Source organism: Schistocerca gregaria, chromosome 3 (genome assembly GCF_023897955.1).
Source record: "Schistocerca gregaria isolate iqSchGreg1 chromosome 3, iqSchGreg1.2, whole genome shotgun sequence".
Classification (NCBI taxonomy): domain Eukaryota; kingdom Metazoa; phylum Arthropoda; class Insecta; order Orthoptera; family Acrididae; genus Schistocerca; species Schistocerca gregaria.
This window is the reverse complement of record NC_064922.1, coordinates 643,075,093-643,096,642: the sequence shown is the minus strand read 5'-3', so window position 1 is coordinate 643,096,642 and position 21,550 is coordinate 643,075,093. Positions and strand designations below refer to the sequence as shown.

Below are 21,550 nucleotides of genomic sequence, written 5' to 3'. Positions count from 1 at the left end.
ACTCTTTTCTTCCACTTTGTCCCCTACAACAGCATTCCATTCCCACATGACTATTACATTTTCATTTCCTTTTACGTAATGAATTACCCCTTCATTATTCTCGTCTCTGTCTCTTCATCATCTGATACATAATGAACAAGATGGAAGATCTGTTCGGGTATAAGATGGTCTTTTGCCTTTTTCGTTCAATGTACATATCGATTAATCATGACTGAAATGAAAGAAAGGCGCAGGAGTTAGATTAAAATTTACGATGGAAGAATGTTAGTCATAAGTTTCGCTGATGACATTGCTGTCATCAGTGACAGTGAAGAAGAAATGTAGGACCTGCTGAATAGAAAGGACAATATAATGAGTAGAAACTGTGGACTGAAAGTAAACCGAAGTAAAAGAAAAGTAAATAGGCATAGCAGAGGTAAGATTAGCAATACAATGAATAAAAAAATTAGGGATCATGAAGCAGACGAAGTGAAGGAATTATACCACTCTGGGAGAAAAAAATACGTGTCGAATGAAACAAGAACATAAAAAGCGTACTAGAATTGGCAAAGAGGGCATCTTGGCAAAAATTACTTTGGCCTTAAATTGAAGAAATTGCTACAAATGCACACAACATTGTAGAATGGAGCACAGCAACGTATACAGAACGAATCATGGGCTGAGGGGAAACCGGAAAGAATCGAAGCGTTTGAGATGTGTGTTATGGAAGGATGCTCAATAATAGGTAGACGTAAGATAAGAAATGAGATTCTCTACAGATTCGGCGGCGAGAGCGAAATATGGGAAACACCGGCAAGAACCAGGGACAGGAGGATAGGACATGTGTTAAGACATCAAGAAATAACTTCCATGGTACTTGGGGGAGCTGCAGAGGATAATAACTTTAGGGAAAGAAAGAGAGTGGAATGTGTCCAGCAGATAATGGGACTAGTTAGGTGCAAGTGACAATCTGAGATTAAAAGGTTGGCATAGAAGAGTTACTCATGACGAGCCTCATCAAAGCAGGTAGAAGACTAGTGATACCCGTCAGAAAATTTCGTTTAATGGACTATTCGGAATATTGGAACGTCGCTTGACCGTGTGTCATTTATAACAGATTTTTTGAGAAAAAATGTAGAGAACATTGAAACTTGAGGTTAAAAAACGTTATTATTTCAAAATTTTGTTTCATAAGTTGTGTATAACAGGAAACCTAAGCCGGTTCGTAATTGTTAAGGTATCCTGTCATTGCTAATAACGAATGCGGTCTACTGATGTTAGCGCACTACCTGCTAACAAGTCTGCAGCGTAAATATTAACGAACTGTAATAGTAAAAATGGATATGGAAGTTACGGCTGGGTCTGTCTAGCGCAATCTAAAAGACCATAGAATGAGACCAGACAGAATAGAGTAATCATTTTGATACAAATAAGACTGAAACTTCCTGGTAGATTAAAACTGTGTGCCCGACCGAGACTCGAACTCTGGACCTTTGCTTTTGGCGGGCAAGTTCTCTACCATCTGAGCTATCGAAGCACGACTGACGCCCGCTCCTCACAGCTTCACTTCTGCCAGTATCTCGTCTCCTACGTTCGAAACTTTACAGAAGCTCTCCTGCGAACCTTACAAAACTAGCACTCCTGAAAGAAAGGAAACTTCGGAGATATGGCTTAGCGACAGCCTGGGGGATGTTTCGAGAATGAGATCTTCAGTCTGCAGCGGAGTGTGCGCTGACATGAAACTTCCTGGCAGATTAAAACTGTGTGCCCGACCGAGAGTCGAACTCGGGACCTTTGATTTTCGGGGGCAAGTGCTCTACCATCTGAGCTACCGAAGCACGACGCATGCCCGCTCCTCACAACTTCACTTCTGCCAGTGCAAAGTTTGGAAGGCAGGAGACGAGATACTGGCAGAAGTGAAGCTGTGAGGACCGGGCGTGAGTCGTACTTCGGTAGCTCAGATGGTAGAGCACTTGCCCCCGAAAATCAAAGGTCCCGAGTTCGAGTCTCAGTCGGGCACACAGTTTTAATCTGCCAGGAAGTTTCATGTCAGCGCACACTCCGCTGCAGAGTGAAAATCTCATTCTGACTAGTTACACTGTTCGTCAAAATCTTCTGTCGTTACAAAATCTCGAAAAAGCACCGACAGAAAAAATTGCATGACCAAGAAGAAATTGCACGTCATAAACGAAAGTTGGTAGGCGTGTTTCTACATCTGAAAGATGATGTCTGTTCAGATTTCGCGCCAGTTGCGTAAGAGTGGCGGTAGTAGCGCCACTATGAGGATGAAAATCAGGTGTTCTTCAGATACACTCCGTAATTGACAAGAGGGTTAGTTACCTTGAGACTGGACGTGGTGAGTTGATGCTAGTTTAGAATGCGTTTAAGACGACAAAGACGAATGTCATCAACAGCTCTGTGAGTTTCAACGAGGTCATATCATACAGCTAAGAGAATCGTGATATTTCTGCCGTGATACTGCACAAAGTCATTCCTAGAATATGTACCTGATTGCTGGCAGCAGTGGTCACGAGAATACACTGTCGCAGGAAGACCGGGCTGCGGACGCCCAGGTGGCACTACTGAGAAGGAAGACGATCGTGTTCGGTATACGCCTCTGGTGCATCCTACTGGATCTGCATCAGCAGTTTGAGCTGCTACAAATCGGTTACATCAAGGACAGCTCCGAGCCAGATGCCCAGTAGCGTGCATTCCACTGACCCCAGACCATCCCAATTTACGACTATAGTGGTGTCAAGGGAGAGCACATTGGAGGGCAGAGTTGTGTTTTGTGATGAATGCTGTTCTGTCTCTGTGCCAGTGATGACCGTGTGTTGGTTAGCAGGAGGCTGCTGAGGGCCTGCAGCCACCCTGTCTACCTACCTGCGTGGTAGGCGCACTGTACCTTTACCTTGAGTTATGGTCTGGGGTACAGTTTCTTATGACGGCAGGAGCACTCTTGTGATTATCTCACACCCCTTCACTGCAAGTTTGTATATGAATCTGGTGATTCGAGTTGTTGCGCTGCCATTTTTGAACAGCATCTAAGCGGTGTTTTCCTAGAGGATGGTTCTTGGCCACATACCTCCGTTGTAACCCAAAATGTTGCACAGAGTGTCGTCATATTGCATTGACTTGTTAGATCATCAGATCTGTCTCCAATCGAGCACACACTGTACATCAAAGGACCTGAACTCCACCGTCATCCACATATAGTATCAACAGTCGCAGAGTTGACCGACCAAGTGCAACAGGCATGGAATTCCGTCACACAAACTGAGATTTGGCACCTCTACAACACAACGCATGCACGTCTGCAAGTCTGCATTCAACATTCTGAGGGTTACACCGGTTATTAATGTACCAGCATCTCACATTTACAATGATTTGTCTCGCAGTTACTTTAACGAGTGATTTAGCAATGTTCATCACTTAAATGTGCTACCATACAAAGCAACCCAGAAATTTCAATACATTACATTAATTATTTTTTGGGGTAGCGATTTTTTCCATCAGTATATTCTGTCTAACGAATCGTTAATCAGGTCTTGTACCTAGGAAATGTTGGTTTAAGAAGAGTGATAAGTTGGCGTGGCACACAGCGAGCGTGTACGTGGTGGACGACCCGGTGGTGCTGGAGGGCTACGCGGCGCCAGCAGTCGCGGCGCCGGGGGTGGTGTCCGGAAACGCGGGCCCGCTGCCTGCCGACGACGACGACCCGATGCTGCTGCAGGGCCACGCCCACCACGCCGCCGCGGCCTACCTGGAGGCGGGCGTCGAGCCGGACCTGGAGCTGCTCTATGTGCGACACCGCCTCCAGAAACTCGACTTCTACTTCGAGTTCCTCAAGGTCATGTCTGAGGACTGCCGACAGCGCATGCTCTGCGAGGTGTCCAAGGAGCCGTCACGTTTCTACCCTCTCAGCAGTGTCCTCGAGGATGCCACGAGGTCAGTATTGCGACTTTTATTTTTTGTTATTTGGTTATCCTTGCATTAGGAAGCTTGTGAATTTGAGTGAGTTACAATAGGGTAATATCTTTCCATTAATATTACAGAATTTTAGTGGCAGATTCGATATATATAGTCGAAATTTTTCCGTACCTTAAAGTTTGTCAGCAAGTACTACCAAGTTCGTGATTCGTAGCAGGGACAGTTTTAGGTACACTGAAACATCATAACACAAAAAGTTACATTGTTTTTTATGAGATGTACTTGCTGTTCTCGGTCACGCGTTGCTGGGGCGCAGTCTCGATAAGTGGAAAAGAAAGAAAAGAGAACGCACACATTTCTAATACACTACTGGCCATTAAAATTGCTACACCAATAAGATGACGTGCTACAGACGCGAAATTTAACTGACAGGAAGAAGATGCTGTCATATGCAAATGGTTAGCTTTTCAGAGCATTCACACAAGGTTGGTGCCGGTGGCGACATCTAGAACGTGCTGACATGAAAGTTTCCAACCGATTTCTCATACTCAAACAGCAGTTGACCGCCTTTACCTAATGAAACGTTGTTGTGATGCCTTGTGTAAGGAGGAGAAATGCTTACCATCACGTTTCCGACTTTGATAAAGGTCGGATTGTAGCCATCACGATTGCCGTATATCGTATGGTGACATTGCTGCTCGTGTTCGTCGAGATCCAATGACTGTTAGCAGAATATGGAATCGGTGGGTTCAGGAGGGTAATACGAAACGCCGAGCTGGATCCCAACGGTCTCGTATCACTAGCAGTCGAGATGGCAGGTATCTTATCCGCCTGGCTGTAACGGATCGTGCAGCCACGTCTCGATCCCTGAGTCAACAGATGGGGACGTTTGCAACACAACAATCATCTGCACGAACAGTTCGACAACGTTTGCAGCAGCATGTATTATCAGTTCGGAGACCATGGCTGCGGTTACCCTTGACGCTGCATCACAGACAGGAGCGCCTGTGATAGTGTACTCAACAACGAACCTGGGTGCACGAATGACAAAACGTCATTTTTTCTGATGAATCCAGGTTCTGTTTACAGCATCATGATGGTCACATCCGTGTTTGGCAACATCGCGGTGAACGCACATTGGAAGCGTATATTCGTCATCGCCATACTGGCGTTTCATCCGGCGTGATGGTATGGGGTGTCATTGGTTACACGTCTCGGTCACCTCTCGTTCACATTGACGGCGTTTTGAACAGTGGGCGTTACATTTCAGATGTGTTACGACCCATGCCTCTAACCTTCATTTGATCCCTGTGAAACCCTACATTTGAGCAGGATAATGCACGACCGCATGTTGCAATTCCTGTGCAGACCTTTCTGGATACAGAAAACGTTCGACTGCTGCCCTGGCCAGCACATTCTCCAGATCATTCACCAATTGAAAACGTCTGGTCAATGGTGGCCGAGCAACTGGCTCGTCACAATACGCCAGTCACACTCTTGATGAACTGTGCTATCGTGTTGAAGCTGCATGGGCAGCTGTACCTGTACATGCCATCCAAGCTGTGTTTGACTCAATTCGCAGACGTATCAGGGACGTTATTACGGCTAGAGGTGGTTGTTCTGGGTACTGATTTCTCAGGATCTATTTACCCAAATTGCGTGAAAATGTTATCACATGTCAGTTCTAGTATAATATATTTGTCCAATGAATACCCGCTTATCATATGCATTTCTTCTTGGTGTAGCAATTTTAACGGCCAGCAGTGTACAAATGGGAACTGATATAAAACCAAATCTCCTTCTCCCCCTGTCTTTGTCCATCTCCTCCTTCCACTCTCTTTGCGCATCTCCTCCTCCTTGCGCCTCTCTGTATGAGCTCCCCTCCCCCTCTCTCTGTCCTAATTCTCCCTTCTCTCTCTGTCTCCTCCTGCTCCCACATTCTGTCGCTCTTTGTATTCATGTCCTCGTCCCCCCTTTCTATGTCCATCTTCTCCTCACTCTCTCTCTCTGTATCTCCCCGTGGCCACTTTCTCTGTCCATATCTTCCTTTCTTTCCTTCATCCCTCTCTCCATCTCCTCTTCCCCCATCTCTATGACCTTGTCCCTTATTTGCTGTTATTGAAAATTCAGATTCTGTAATAACATACTGTCGGAACAAGCCTTCAAGGTCCAACGGTACCGACCGGCTGCAGTGTCAGTCTCAGTCCTTAGACGTCACCAGATGCAGATATGGAGAGGCATGTGGTCAGCACACCGCTCTCCCGGCAGTTGTCAGTGTTCATGACTGGAGATTCTGTAGTTGTATTTTAATAATAACCTGAAAAGCCATAAGCAGAGCTTTGCTGTTTGCTATATTAAAGTATGTAACCTGTGTCTATCCGGAAGTGCATTAGAGTATTGAGTCAAAATGTGATGTAATTCGGCCAAGAACTTCTGGAAATTTTTAGTGAGGAAAGCAGAATGAAGATTGAGGTTTCTCACTTTCCCATCAGAGTCGTTTAAAGAGAAACATATTCGACTTTTTGGGCTCCGATAAGACCATTTTTCCGTTGGTTCTCTTCTTTTCCCTGCTACAGCAAGGTGTGCTGCTTATTCATAAGACTAATTCAGTAGGTGAGTGAAGTTTTGGCAGTTTATTTATTCATTTCGTTACATTTATATACTTTGACAGATATAAGAAACAATTACGTGTCCATTAAATATAGTTAACACAAAATCGTTTTCTTTATGCTTTTTCTGGATACTTTGCTCATCGATCGCAGTTTATCAGAAACTCTCGGCTTCTGATTTGTATCTTACAGAGAAAAAAATGTTATTAGAAGTATTATACTGAATTTGCAATCTTTTCAGTTTTGTATAAGTTTTGGTAGTTATTGCAAGTTCTTTTCAGGCACGCTTAGACCATTTTAACACATTTTTGTCACTGCAGTACCACTTTGGGCATATGTTATAGGCGTAGAGTGGACATTATACAGAGACAGCGGTGTCATAGATATTTATTGGTGTAAAAATGCTGACTAAAAATATAGTTTGCTGGCCTCTGAACCCTTGTGAAGACCGTAGATTCCTTTTCATGTGTTCACTACGTCAGTTGAAACTACATTTAACCCTCAAGCCGAATACTATGTGCATAAGTACAGTAAGTTTGAACATCTGGAGCTAGGTAACAGATAATGATATTTAAAAAGTTTCAAGGAAACCTGAGAACATCATATTAAGGACGTATGGCAGAATTTAGACTATTTGCTATAAATTATAGAAGTATCCATACCCACAACTGTTACTTTTGGTACAAAAAATCAGTGGTTTTTCGGGTGTATCTTGATAAATGATACATGTTATCGATAACCGGAGAATGGCGGCTCTAGATGAATGTAAGAGTGTACGGTTAAAATTTGAGTCTTTGGCTGTGATTAGTTATTTACGTAATTGCAGACGGAGGGTCAAAGCCAGCTAAAACCGAATTTTGGCTGTTTTCTGCATAGGTAAGGTAACTTTGAAACTCTGGATCTCGTTAACGAATAATGGCACTGAAAAAAAGTTTCAAAATTCCCCGATATGGTCATCTACAGAATATATGGTAAAAATTTTGATCATCTACCACGAACAGAAATGATAGAAAAGACCGTCCTCATAATTTGTATTTTTCATAGGCAATAATCATGCTTTTTAGGGATTTCCTCAGGAACCGCCCATGAACAAATGGTACTTTTATAAGCCGCCTAATGTCCACCATTGACCACACCTAATGAAAAAGAACCAACTGAATTGCTCAATTTTGCTGGGCTGAAGGAAGTGCGTAATGGTTAAATTTTTATCATTTGCTATAGGATATCAGCAGAATGTCCGTTATTCTGCTGGATATACAAATAGTCGCTAGGGCAAGGGCTAGGACAAGGACTCGATCTCTCATCACTGTGATCAATGGAACACAAGATATGACTGTTTGAGTATCGCGTCTTGGAACTTATTGGTATACTGCATTCTCTTGCAAGAAGCAATTGACACTTGCATATTTTTATCCAGAGCCTAGAACGGTGTCCACTTTTTCAGAGTTTGTAGAATTTCATTATTTTACTCAGCTTCGTAGTCGGAAGCCCTAGCGGATGCCAGAGCCTTCAAGGTAACCTATGGGAGGAAGTCTTGTGCGAAACATGTCTGTGAATAGTGTAAACTTTGTTCTGTGCGTTTTCTCTTTTTATCTTTTTGTTTATGGTCTTTGATTTGGGGACCAGCTTAGCACTTGCACAAATGAAGGCAAGAAAGTTCCAAAAACTCACGGCCAAGGTAGTCCGGTTTAGTAGCCCGTGATCCTCAACACGTCGCATAGTCTTGATCCGATTCTTGGTCAGTACCCCATCTTCAAATCTAGCGCGCTGCCCATTAGGCTATGCGAGCATGTCAAGCTTCAGATTTCCCAATAGTAGCTTATTTCATTTAGTATAGTGTAGTTCTCGTCTCCAATTTGAAAACCCTCCCTGATGTAGCCTATTTTTCCTTGTCTCGTGTAATCTCTTCGCAAGACCGTCATGTCGACTCGTGCAATATAGATATGCTGGTGCAGAACCCGAAAAAAATCTGTCCCTATAGTGATTAATGCTATTACAAACAGAACCACTTAATTAATGAAGTTAAAAAGCTTCTGGGTTGTTCAGCAGTGTCATATTCCTTCAGACAATCGACGTTTCGACCCCTCTGCTAGGATCTTCTTCGCGATATTGTGAAGTTTACTGTGGACTGGCACTGTCAGAGACCAGTGACGCCTTCTCTTATTCCCGCGTTTGTGCTGGAGAAGTGGGATTATTGAGTAAAAATCTTGGACTGCCGCTGGTAGGCCATCGTCATTGGATAGTAAGAGAAGTTTCCCCGCATTACTGCCAAATGCACCCTTGGTCTAGGAGAGTCGCACTTGGGCAGGCTAGCGGCACGGAAGTCTTGTTTACCTCCTCTTCGCGCGACTCAGTCTCGGAGTTGTTTACGTGATTCTGCTATCTTGCCACACTACATTTCCTTAGAAAGAGAATGGCGTATACCCACAGAAAATCGATACTGAAGATCAGCTTTTCACATGAATATGCTAGACCAGAAGCACTTGAAATCAAACAGTTTATCGAGAAGAAGTGAAGATTGATTGCAAAGATCTTGTTGGCATCCACCTCTCTTTAATGAGCGGTGTGGTGTACATGAAATTTATTAATTAAATAGTATGTGACAGAATTCTGGTTGTAACTCCAAGTGTGTCCGTCACTCACATGGACACGTCGGTGACGTACCTGTGCAAAATGCGGGACTTGGTCTGCGGACGATACGTGTGTTTGAACTCTCTTTAGAGGTATTTGCATTCCGACCATGTGGAAAGCTGATTAGTCATACAGCTGAAAAGTAGTTTCAGTTCACCGCGTACCCGGTTCTCAATGGAGTACGACTGGTTCGCATAGAGCTAACGAAAAACGTTCAAAAATAGTTCAAATGGCTCTGAGCACTATGGGACTTAACATCTTAGGTCATCAGTCCCCTAGAACTTAGAACTACTTAAACCTAACTAACCTAAGGACATCACACACATCCATGCCCGAGGCAGGATTCGAACCTGCGACCGTAGCTGTCGCGCGGCTCCGGACTGAGCGCCTAGAACCGCGAGACCACCGCGGTCGGCACGATACACGTGCCGTCTTACTTATACAGAGTGTTACAAAAAGGTACGGCAAAACTTTCAGGAAACATTCCTCACACACAAATAAAGGAAAGATGTTATGTGGACATGTGTCCGGAAACGCTTGATTTCCAAGTTAAAGCTCATTTTAGTTTCGTCAGTATGTACTGTACTTCCTCGATTCACCGCCAGTTGGCACAATTGAAGGAAGGTAACGTTGACTTCGGTGCTTGTGTTGACGTGCGACTCATTGCTCTACAGTACTAGCATCAAGCACATCTGTACGTAGCATCAACAGGTTAGTGTTCATCACGAGCGTGGTTTTGCAGTCAGTGCAATGTTTAAAAATGCGGAGTTGGCAGATGCCCATTTGATGTATGGATTAGCACAGGGCAATAGCCGTGGCGCTGTACGTTTGTATCGCAACAGATTTCCAGAACGAAGGTGTCCCGACAGGAAGACGTTCGAAGCAATTGATTGGCGTCTTAGGGAGCACGGAACTTTCCATCCTATGACTCGCGACTGGGAAGGACCTAGAGCGACGAGGACACCTGCAATGGACGAGGCAGGTCTTCGTGCAGTTGACGATAACCCTATTGTCAGCGTCAGAGAAGTTGCTGCAGTACAAGGTATCGTTAACCACGTCACTGTATGGAGAGTGCTACGGGAGAACCAGTTGTTTCCGTACCATGTACAGCGTGTGCAGGCACTATCAGCAGCTGATTGGCCTCCACGGGTACACTTCTGCAAATGGTTCATCCAACAATGTGTCAATCCTCATTTCAGTGCAAATGTTCTCTTTACGGATGAGGCTTCATTCCAACGTGATCAAATTGTAAATTTTCACAATCGACATGTGTGGGCTGACGAGAATCCGCCCGCAACTGTGCAATCACGTCATCAACACAGATTTTCTGCGAACCTTTGGGCAGGCATTGTTGGTGATGTCTTGATTGGGCCCCATGTTCTTCCACCTACGCTCAATGGAGCACGTTATCATGATTTCACACGGGATACTCTACCTGTGCTGCTAGAACATGTGCCTTTTCAAGTACGACACAGCATGTGGTTCATGCACGATGGAGGTCCTGCACACTTCAGCCGAAGTGTTCGTACGCTTCTCAACAACAGATTCGGTGACCGATTAATTGGTAGAGGCGGACGAATTCCATGGCCTCCACGCTCTCCTGACTTCAACCCTCTTGACTTTCATTTATGGGGGGCATTTGATAGCTCTTGTTTACGCAACGCCGGTACGCAATGCCGAGACTCTTCGTGCTCGTATTGTGGACGGCTGTTATACAATACGCCATTCTCCAGGGCTGCATCAGCTCATCAGGGATTCCATGCGACGGTGGGTGGATGCATGTATCCTCGCTAACGGAGGACATTTTGAACATTTTCTGTAACAAAGTGTTTGAAGTCACGCTGGTACGTTCTGTTGCTGCGTGTTTCCATTCCATGATTAATGTGATTTGAAGAGAAGTAATAAAATGAGCTGTAACATGGAAAGTAAGCGTTTCCGGACACATGTCCACATAACATATATTCTTTCTTTGTGTGTGAGGAATGTTACCTGAAAGTTTGGCCGTACCTTTTTGTAATACCCTCTATACTGGCGGATGTCGTACAATTATAATTTAAATGACGAGCCGATGAGGTGCTCGGGATGTGGCCATGAAGGACACCTCCCTTCCATTTACCTGCAACTCAGAATCGCATAGTTACCGCCTGAGGACTAGCAGGCCCGGCCGCGCTGATGACACTCCCGCTGACGTTTGTCGAGGTCCTCCATAACGACCCTCCGACAGTGATCGTAGCTGATTTCTACTAACGACACATGGCCGTCTCCGCTAGTGCCACAGGCTACTGCGGACGGAATGACGTCCTTGTCCCCTCCACCTGTCTTGTGCAGCGGCGAGCAATCTCTGGTGCATGGGGGTACCCCTTGACTAGATGGTTGTGTCTGCAGACGCTTTTGTGCCTGACCACCAGGATCTCTAGACGTCTTCGGACGCTGAAGATCATATTTGCAAGCAACGGTCGCCCAAGAGAAACGGTGGATGGTCCCGTCTGACACCTGCAGGATGCAATCTCAAGACGATGTGTTTACCCGACGGACGATTCCGTGATTGATGGAAGTGGATGGAAGTGAGAGCACCAGCCTGCCCCCCCCCCCCCCTCCCCCGTTGGAGGTACAACTATCTTCGCATGTAACCCATGTGCCTATGGACGTTGAACAGCACCTGAGCCTTCTACGGGGTTTCCCTATGACGTAGGTACTCGCCTGTCTCACTCACACGCTACAGCGCTTAGGCCTCATTCAGCACAATAGACATCTGTGAATTTCCCCATCTTGTGCCGAATTTGTGCTCTTGTGGCGCACGGTCCAGGAGACAGGGTCCGTTTCACAATTCCTGAGGGCTGACTCTTTTTGCCATATACTTGAATGAGAGCGAAATGCTTGTTAACTCACACAGAACATGAGAGGGGGAATGTTTATGCACAATACTTTTGTCCACATAGGTGGATTCCTACCTTTTTTGTATTACTTGCGAGCCGTGGCTTCGTGTGCACTTCCTTGAAGGCGCGAAGCTATGATGCCGGAAGCGTATCACCGTCATCTCCATTAAAGTTACATGCGATCTTAGAAATTTCAGTCGCTTCTCGGAATTTTCTTCTATAAATATTGCTTTCCTTAGCCAGCAAGGCCACAGCTCTCGTGATACTCTGCTACCGCTGATTTCATACATTTTTCAGCCGCCTATGGTGTTCGTGTTCTTAAATATGTTCTTTATCAGTTCTTTCTGTTTCACCTGTATACGCTTTGCTGCAGCTATGTTTCACACGAATATTCTTTATGATTAGATTCAAATCTTTTACCATAAGTAACTATTATTTTTTTTTTCCTCGGGGAAAAAAAATCTTCAAAACGTAATAAATGCTATAAAGCTTGTTTCAGATCTAAAGAGCCGTTGAAGGAAAACATCCTGAAAACGTTGGGCATATACTTTCTCCCTATAGTACAAATCTAGACAAGAGAGTGTCTGTTGAGACACATGGGATGCTGGGAAGAGAAATGTACTTTGGGTATTTGTTGAGTGATCAGGGATTAGTATGGCCCCCAAAGGCTTCCTTTGTTTATGGTTCATACGCTCCTGTGGATGCGACTCTAAATATGTGGCTCGTTGCTTGCTTTAAAATATATCGTTCATTTTGGAGAATCAATGTATTGACTGTAAGTTTATCAAATTATTTTCTAGATTCACTTCTGTTTCAGTCACTTATCAGTTCGAAGCTTTATTACTATTTCCAAAAGTTTCATTTTCTTTAAAAATGAGGTCATTTCTCCTCCCATTCTGGACACATATTCTAATACCGTACGATCTAAACAGTGCATCCGTTGTGCTACTTCATCGAAAATCCTATCTCTAAATATATCAATTTCAAAAATGATCCTGGTGCTTCTATTCCGATGGGACGTTCCACATCTGCACTACATGCTATTTCTAATGAACATGATTAAGTCAATAAATAAACATAGAACGTATGTCGCGCATGACTAGTGGCAATGATAGTATTTATACCAAGGCAAGTTTTATTTTAAATACGAAACTACTTTGGTGGGAATTTCTGAGAATATACCGGTAATTTAGAAATAGGCAGCGAGTAAGAGAGTTTCTAAAGTTTTATCAGCCGTGCTGCTTAGATCCATGACTACAGCTCATCCGGAAATCTACCTGGTATGCGAAGAATCGAACTGAAATTTTCATCACGTAGTGTACACGCAATAAATAATGTAGTATTCAAACAGCTAAAGGCGAATAGATTAATCCCATTATTATGTAAAGGTTTAATCTTTAAGTAAAGTTCTTATGCATTTTCGTGTGTAGTACATTGCACACGCTGTCAACCAGAAAAATGTGTAGGCTGTGGTATCAAGAAGCTTTCGTTATTTCCAACTAACGAGTTTTGTGACACAAACATTTGTCAACAAAGGATAAAATGCTGCATTCAGTGACTTAGAAACTTGCCGTTCAAGAGTCTCAATCATTAAAATAATGGCTGTTTACTGGTTTCAGTTATTAATCTTTACATATGTGGAGAACTTATGGCGATGGAAATACGTCCCAAATCCAGAATTGTAAAGACACAGACCTCGGGTATTCTCTTCCTTACTTCTCAGGCAAAGAAGGTTTTGTTTGAAAACGACTGTGATACTCTAGATCGACTATGTTAACGAACACACTGGTTCTTGCGGCTATTGTTTTAGTCCATGATACTCTAAGCTTTCTGATGCGTGGCATGAATCTGAAAGACGCTGCCTGTGTTTTAGGGTCTTTTCTTATGTTAACTACGATTTATTATAGTGTTACCAAATACTTTTTAGTCACATTGGATCCGTCAGAAGCATGCGAAGACATGAGTTTGCAGCGTACCTGATAGCACACCTGGACAAACCTAAGGGTCTCTGTTGTAAGTAGAATTGACCGTCAATTTGTTACCTAGTGAACTGGGAAAGGCTTGCTTAATATCAAGATAAGAATCGAGGTATGTGAATATAAGCAATAGATCGGTGCTACTACTTCCATGTATAATTCCAAACCATAGAGTCACAAAGAGTAGCAATTCGACGAGTACACTTTATTCTTCATTAGCGCAAATTCTATCATCAAAATTAAATTTGGCTTTGTTGCTTGAACTGCTTTAAATTTTGAATTAACGCTAACTAACACATTATACTTGTGGAAACAGAGACTTATTATCAATTTTGAACTTATTTAAACTTCAGCTTGCCGTAAAAAGAATTGTAAATTTCTTACACATTTAGCAATTGTGCTGACAAATTAAGAATTCCACTGTCTTTATATAGTGCCATTGGGAACTTGGCCTTATGATGGTGATGAGCTGCAGCATTTGCATCAGATAATCCGTTCACGCAAAGATGGTAATGGTCCATAATCCTTCTGTAATCACAGTTTGTATTATTATGGTTATCTTGAATATCGGAACCAGCGCTGGTATATACATGCGTATTCAAATACAGATATATTTAAACAGGCAGTTACGGGACTGCGGTCGGCAATGCCTATATAAGACAAGTGTCTGGCGCAGTTGTTAGATCGGTTACTGCTGCTACAACGGCAGGTTATCAAGATTTAAGTAAGTTTCTACATGGTGTTATGGTCGGCGCATGAGCGATGGAACACAGCATCTCCGAGGTAGCCATGAAGTGGGAATTTTCCCGTACGATCATTTCACGAGTGTATCGTGACTATCAGGAATCGCTGCGGCCAGAAAAAGATCCTGGAAGAACGGGATCAACGACGACTGAGGCAAATCGTTCAACGTAACAAAAGCGCAACCCTTCCGCAAACTGCTGCAGATTTCAATACTGGGCCAACAATAAGTGTCAGCGTGCGAACCATTCAACGAAACATCCATATGGGCTTTCGGAGCCGACGGCCCACTTGTATACCCTTGATGACTGCACGGCACAATGCTTTACGCCTCGCCTGGATCCGTCAACACCGACATTGAACTGTTGATGATTGGAAACATGTTGAATGGTCGGACGAGTCTCGTTTCAAATTGTATCGAGCAGATGGACGTGTTCGGCTACGGAGACAACTTCATGTGCATGTCAGCAGGGGACTGTTCCAGCTGGTGGAGGCTCTGTAATGGTGTGGGGCGTGTGCATGTGGTGTGATGTGGGACCCCTGATACGTCTGAACACGACTCTGACAGGTGATACATATGTAAGCATTCACTTTCTGATCACCTGCATACATTCATGTTTATTGTGCATTCCGATGGACTTGGGCAATTACAGCAGGAAAATGTGACACCCCACACGTCCAGCATTTATACAGCGTGGCTCCAGAAACACTCTTATGAATTTAAACACTTTCGATGGCTACCAATCTCCCCAAGACTTTAATATTATTGAACATAACTGCGATGCACTGCAACGCGCTGTTCAGAAGAGACCTCCACCCCCTCGTACTCTTACGGGTTTATGGACAGCCCTGCATCATTCATAATGTCAGTTCCCTCCAGCACTACTTCAGACATTAGTCGAGTCCATGACACGTCAAGTCGCGGCTCTTCTGTGTACTCGCGGTGTCCCTACACGATGTTAGGCAGGTGTCCCGATTTCTTTGGCTCTAACCGTGAACAGGGGCTAATAATCATTCAGTTACACATATTACTCTCAGTAACTACAATCAGTAGAACAGATCACATTTTTAAAACGTAATATGGGAAGCTTTCTAGAAGTAATGAAACAATTATTTTCCGAAAGCATGTTGGTTTGATTCAGGATTCCAATACGCTATATTATTTCCCACTCTTTGGCTACAAAACCCTATTTTTCAGCGTTGTCTTCGTTTAATGGGGCAGCCTTACCACCCCTCCTTACTGTAAAGGTCTGTATGCGTGCGTGGTGCCACTCTACTGGCCACTGTCGGAGCCAATGTCTTAGTGCATCAGTAACCTCCTCATTATCCACGTACTGCTTCCACGGAGTGCGTCCTTCATTGGGCCAAAAGATGGAATTCAGAAGGTGCTAGATCCAGGCTGTAGGGTGAATGAGGAAGAACAGCCCAATAAAGTTTTGTGAGCTCTTCCATTGTCAAGGAGAAGGAGAAATTAGTTTGCAATTTTGTGGCAACTAACACGCTGATGTCCAGCATTGCAGCAATCCCAGCCGTATGCGGCCGGCCGACACGTGGAAAATAGGTCAAGTTCTTCAAAAGAAACTCAGTGACAGCTCTCTTCTTGGAACGCACCTCATTTACAGACGCTATTTTGAACGCTGCGATCTATCCCACCTCCAGGAAATCGTAGGGGCTGGAGCGGAAATGATTCTCCGGAACGAATTCCGCATTTTTTTCAACCGAAATTAGTCGAAGAAAAACCTGTGTTTCATTACTTATTGGACATCCCTTGTATATTTTTCCATATCTAAGAAGAAAAAGAACCAGCATCTAAACCTGAATAGTGCTTATTAATTCTCAAGCACCTGACAGTATTCTAGGGTTTGTTTTATGCTACCGGAAGTTTTTGTGATGTCATGACATGTATTTTAAAATCTTATTTTGGATTCATAAGAAGGATGAGACGTGGGTTTTCATAAAGTGTAATTTCTCAGAGTTGTAAGCATGTCAGAGAAGTTGCGCAGACGAAGATAAACATTTAATCCAGGGTTGCCATATTGATGCGCCCTTGTAGTATAATGATCAAACATACGGTACCGAAAATGTCTAATCCTTCTTTCAAATGCAGTGGAATAATATACTACCGTTTGACAATCCCTTCGGCTGTTTTACTGACGATGTTTTATTCGCTTAGTCGATTTCAAAAATTATACAATTTCGTCTCCAGACCTTTCTTTTATTTTGAGTCCAGCACAGTAATTGGAGTACAGTACATAAAGTGATCCACAAAATAATCAAATCGAAAATCGTATGGTTACGTTTTGGATAACTTCATCTGATTCAGTGTGTCGCTTTAGCTATGTTGCATTAGGAACGTCTGGAGACGGAAACTATTTCATTTACAAACCGAGCTCGTGAATTAAAAACTATGCGGTACCTAAAATGTCTAATCCTTCTTTCAAACACAATGGAGTCCTGAGTTCGGTCTCGGTGCAGCACACAGTTTTAATCTGTCAAGAAGTTTCATAACAGCACACATACTACACTGCAGAGGGAGAATTTCATTCTGCGCAACATATCAGATGGACAACAAAAGGCACAAACAATTGAAGACGTTTGGTCAGTTCTTCTTAGATACAGTGAACACCTTCCGATTTACTTCTGAGACGTTTCCAAGCCCTTATTTTAAGTCAACGTAACTTAAAAGTTTACTGTTTTTTGATAGCGGCATATCGGCATTAGGTAAAGTCTTACTTATATAGCGGGCGAGTCCGACACAAAACTGATAGATTTTCTAAGTCTGTGAGAGTAGACTGCTGAGAATGCTGATATTGGTAATCCAAGGAATCACTGGTGCTCGTCACAGAGTAATTCGCTCTGTTTTAACAGTTTTCATTGTAGAGGCTATTTTGTAGTTACAGCAACAGCTGCTTAGATTATTCATTGTTACTGTAAATAAATTTCTAAAAATTCTCGAAAATAATCTTAAAAATCCTATAAAACTTTTTATCAAATGACTGGAAATTCTTCAAGGCCGAATTAGTTGTAAACAAATCCCTTTATTAGGTAACACAGCCAATTTCATACCGTTATAGGTTCATCGTCGGGTGATAACAACTTTTCATTTCATAAGGCTAGAGAAAATGTACGATGTCCCAGCGCTCAAGTTGTAAACCAATTAATTGCGTAATCTCTGAAAAGGTTGCTCATCGAATGGCTAAACTTGAAACTTGTACACCATAATGTGAACGTCGAAAGCTGCAAAACTCCTCTTCCTTAAAACAGTACAGCTGTGTTGAACAGATCCAAGATCTAAAAAGTAGTCTCCTTGTTAAGCACAGTGATACAGTATATGCAGTCTTCATTAAAAAAGGAGTGCAGGTCGCTTATGCAAGATTCCTCCAGGTGAATAAATTGTATAATATGACAAGTACTCCGTAACTTCTTACCGACGGGATGTTCTTGCAATTGAATGGTCACTCTCCCTTATTGCCCATTTATGTTTTCACCCTGCTTTGCATATGTACCAGCAGATGTGGGTTTCACAACATAGCTTGGCATATTTTTGTACATGACATTATCTTTTACTGTTTTGTTTTAAACCTAATAAATAATTCATTTTGATGTTGCATACGCATTATACGCAATATTACCTTAAACTATTTTTCATTTCGTTTAATTATTGCCATTTTCTACTACTACTTTGCATATATTTTTCATTCACCATAACTGTATATATTTATACCATCCCTATTGCATCTTCATTACGAGTCCCTTATTTTTTATTTATTACTAAATGTGCTTCATGTATTGCTCATTGAATTGCAGATTTGCTACATCCCGTTACAATGAGACATTGTGTGCCATAGTTGCCTTAATAGACCTGATGATGTGCTCACGACTTCTATCTATGAACAGCGTTGTTCATATTATTTTTGCTTCATAATTATTTGGTTGTATCTATTTGATGTAAGCTTTATTATACTGTTGAACTTATTTTCTACTTTATTGTATCAATAATTTTTTGTAACCTTGTAGAGGCCTGGCGAAGACGATGCTGAAACGTTGAAACTAGAAGCCAAAATAAAGTTTTCAAAAACAACGGCTAATATTTCTACAACAGAAATTCGGAGATCTCGAATTTAATTCTTGATCAGCCTTACGAATTTTATTACGACTTATTTCATCTAAGAAATTTTTTGTATAAGGAGCGATGGAAAACTTTCCCTCTGAGGGCGTTGTAGGAGTGCACATGCAACGTATCGCGACTCCGTTGGGCCCCAGGAAATAGTCTGACATTCGTGTCTTTCTGAAGTGGTGGAGGTAAATCAGGAAACGTGAACTATGGCAACGCTATTAACAAATACACTCCTGGAAATTGAAATAAGAACACCGTCAATTCATTGTCCCAGGAAGGGGAAACTTTATTGACACATTCCTGGGGTCAGATACATCACATGATCACACTGACAGAACCACAGGCACATAGACACAGGCAACAGAGCATGCACAATTTCGGCAATAGTACAGTGTATATCCACCTTTCGCAGCAATGCAGGCTGCTATTCTCCCATGGAGACGATCGTAGAGATGCTGGATGTAGTCCTGTGGAACGGCTTGCTATGCCATTTCCACCTGGCGCCGCAGTTGGACCAGCGTTCGTGCTGGACGTGCAGACCGCGTGAGACGACGCTTCATCCAGTCCCAAACATGCTCAATGGGGGACAGATACGGAGATCTTGCTGGCCAGGGTAGTTGACTTACACCTTCTAGAGCACGTTGGGTGCCACGGGATACATGCGGACGTGCATTGTCCTGTTGGAACAGCAAGTTCCCTTGCCGGTCTAGGAATGGTAGAACGATGGGTTCGATGACGGTTTGGATGTACCGTGCACTATTCAGTGTCCCCTCGACGATCACCAGAGGTGTACGGCCAGTGTAGGAGATCGCTCCCCACACCATGATGCCGGGTGTTGGCCCTGTGTGCCTCGGTCGTATGCAGTCCTGATTGTGGCGCTCACCTGCACGGCGCCAAACACGCATACGACCATCATTGGCACCAAGGCAGAAGCGACTCTCATCGCTGAAGACGACACGTCTCCATTCGTCCCTCCATTCACGCCTGTCGCGACACCACTGGAGGCGGGCTGCACGATGTTGGGGCGTGAGCGGAAGACGGCCTAACGGTGTGCGGGACCGTATCCCAGCTTCATGGAGACTGTTGCGAATGGTCCTCGCCGATACCCCAGGAGCAACAGTGTCCCTAATTTGCTGGGAAGTGGCGGTGCGGTCCCAGGTCGACGGGCACGTGCACCTTCCGCCGACGACTGGCGACAACATCGATGTACTGTGGAGACCTCACGCCCCACGTGTTGAGCAATTCGGCGGTACGTCCACCCGGCCTCCCGCATGCCCACTATACGCCCTCGCTCAAAGTCCGTCAACTGCACATACGGTTCACGTCCACGCTGTCGCGGCATGCTACCAGTGTTAAAGACTGCGATGGAGATTCGTATGCCAGGGCAAACTGGCTGACACTGACGGCGGAGGTGCACAAATGCTGCGCAGCTAGCGTCATTCGACGGCCAACACCGCGGTTCCTGGTGTGTCCGCTGTGCCGTGCGTGTGATCATTGCTTGTACAGCCCTCTCGCAGTGTCCGGAGCAAGTATGGTGGGTCTGACACACCGGTGTCAATGTGTTCTTTTTTCCATTTCCAGGAGTGTATATCCAAACAGTACCGTTGTGCTGATATTCGCTCTTGGCTGCTGAGGAACAAACACCGGTAGACATCCATCAAGGAGCGAAGAATATGTGCGGGGCAGCATGTCTGTCAAAAATCACCGCTGTGGAGTGGTGCGCCAGTTTCCGTGCTGGTCACGATTCTACACAGGATCCTGCTCGATCTGACAAGGTAGCGTCATCCTCCACGGACAAGTGGGAGACACTCGAGCACCCGCCCTACAGTCCTAATCTGTCCTCATGCGATTATCACACCTTCGGTCCTTTAAAAAAAGACCTTGAAGGGTTGACGGTTCCTGGCGTTCCGGCCGAAAAGTGCAACAGAGAGTTACGGATTTCTTCACCCACCAGGACATTGTTTCTTTTCTTTTCTTTTTTTTTCGTGAACGGATTTCTTCAACCTGTTCTGTCAGTGGGATGATTGCCACAACGCTCACAGTGATTTTGCCCGATTGGCACACCGATTCTAGAATGTACGGCATTATAACGGAAACATATGACCGCCCTTTATAAACGTAAAAATCTGAGTTGAACCGTATTTGGAAGTCCACGTGAAACTTTGTGTCTTCCTATAACTGGTTGGGTATGTTACTATAAAGGTCGGAAAAAGCAACGGTACACCATCTCCAATAGAACTGTGTGTAGTGAAGCACTATGATTTTCAAACCAATTTTTGGAGTGATGACTGCTTTGCTTTTTCGTACTGATTTGTTTCTTTCCTTTCAGTTTCAGTGGCAGCTACCAGTACGTTACGTCGCACCTGATCAACACGACAGAAGGCGCCAGGCTGCTGTCGTACATGGAAGCGTCGTACCGCGGCCAAGACAGGTGAGCTGTGTTCTCGCGGCTGGCATGCCGGCGGTTGCTGACTAGCGCCTCCTGCCACCAGTCACGCAGGTCAGCCTGCCTGCCTGAGTGGCGCCAAGTGGCACATCCTGGAGGGTGCGCCCTGCGATACGCTGCAATTTCGGCTTTAGTGGCGCCCTATTAGGCCGATTTAGCGGCTGCGCTCTACGGTGGCGGCCAGGATTCTGCAGAGCGCAGTAAGCCGATTATAGAGCCTCTCGCGATCGTTACCACAACGATCT

At 44.1% G+C, this 21,550-nt stretch overlaps 1 protein-coding gene across 1 annotated transcript in view; it reads left to right on the top strand.

Annotated features, from left to right (window-relative positions):
* Window positions 1-21,550, top strand: part of LOC126355544 (uncharacterized) — a 119,923-nt gene that overhangs the window by 79,601 nt on the left and 18,772 nt on the right. Inside the window, exons 4-5 of the mRNA XM_050005902.1 lie at window positions 3,582-3,927; window positions 21,189-21,290. Of these exons, the coding sequence (XP_049861859.1) occupies window positions 3,582-3,927; window positions 21,189-21,290 (448 nt within the window). The remainder of the gene's footprint in view (window positions 1-3,581; window positions 3,928-21,188; window positions 21,291-21,550) is intronic.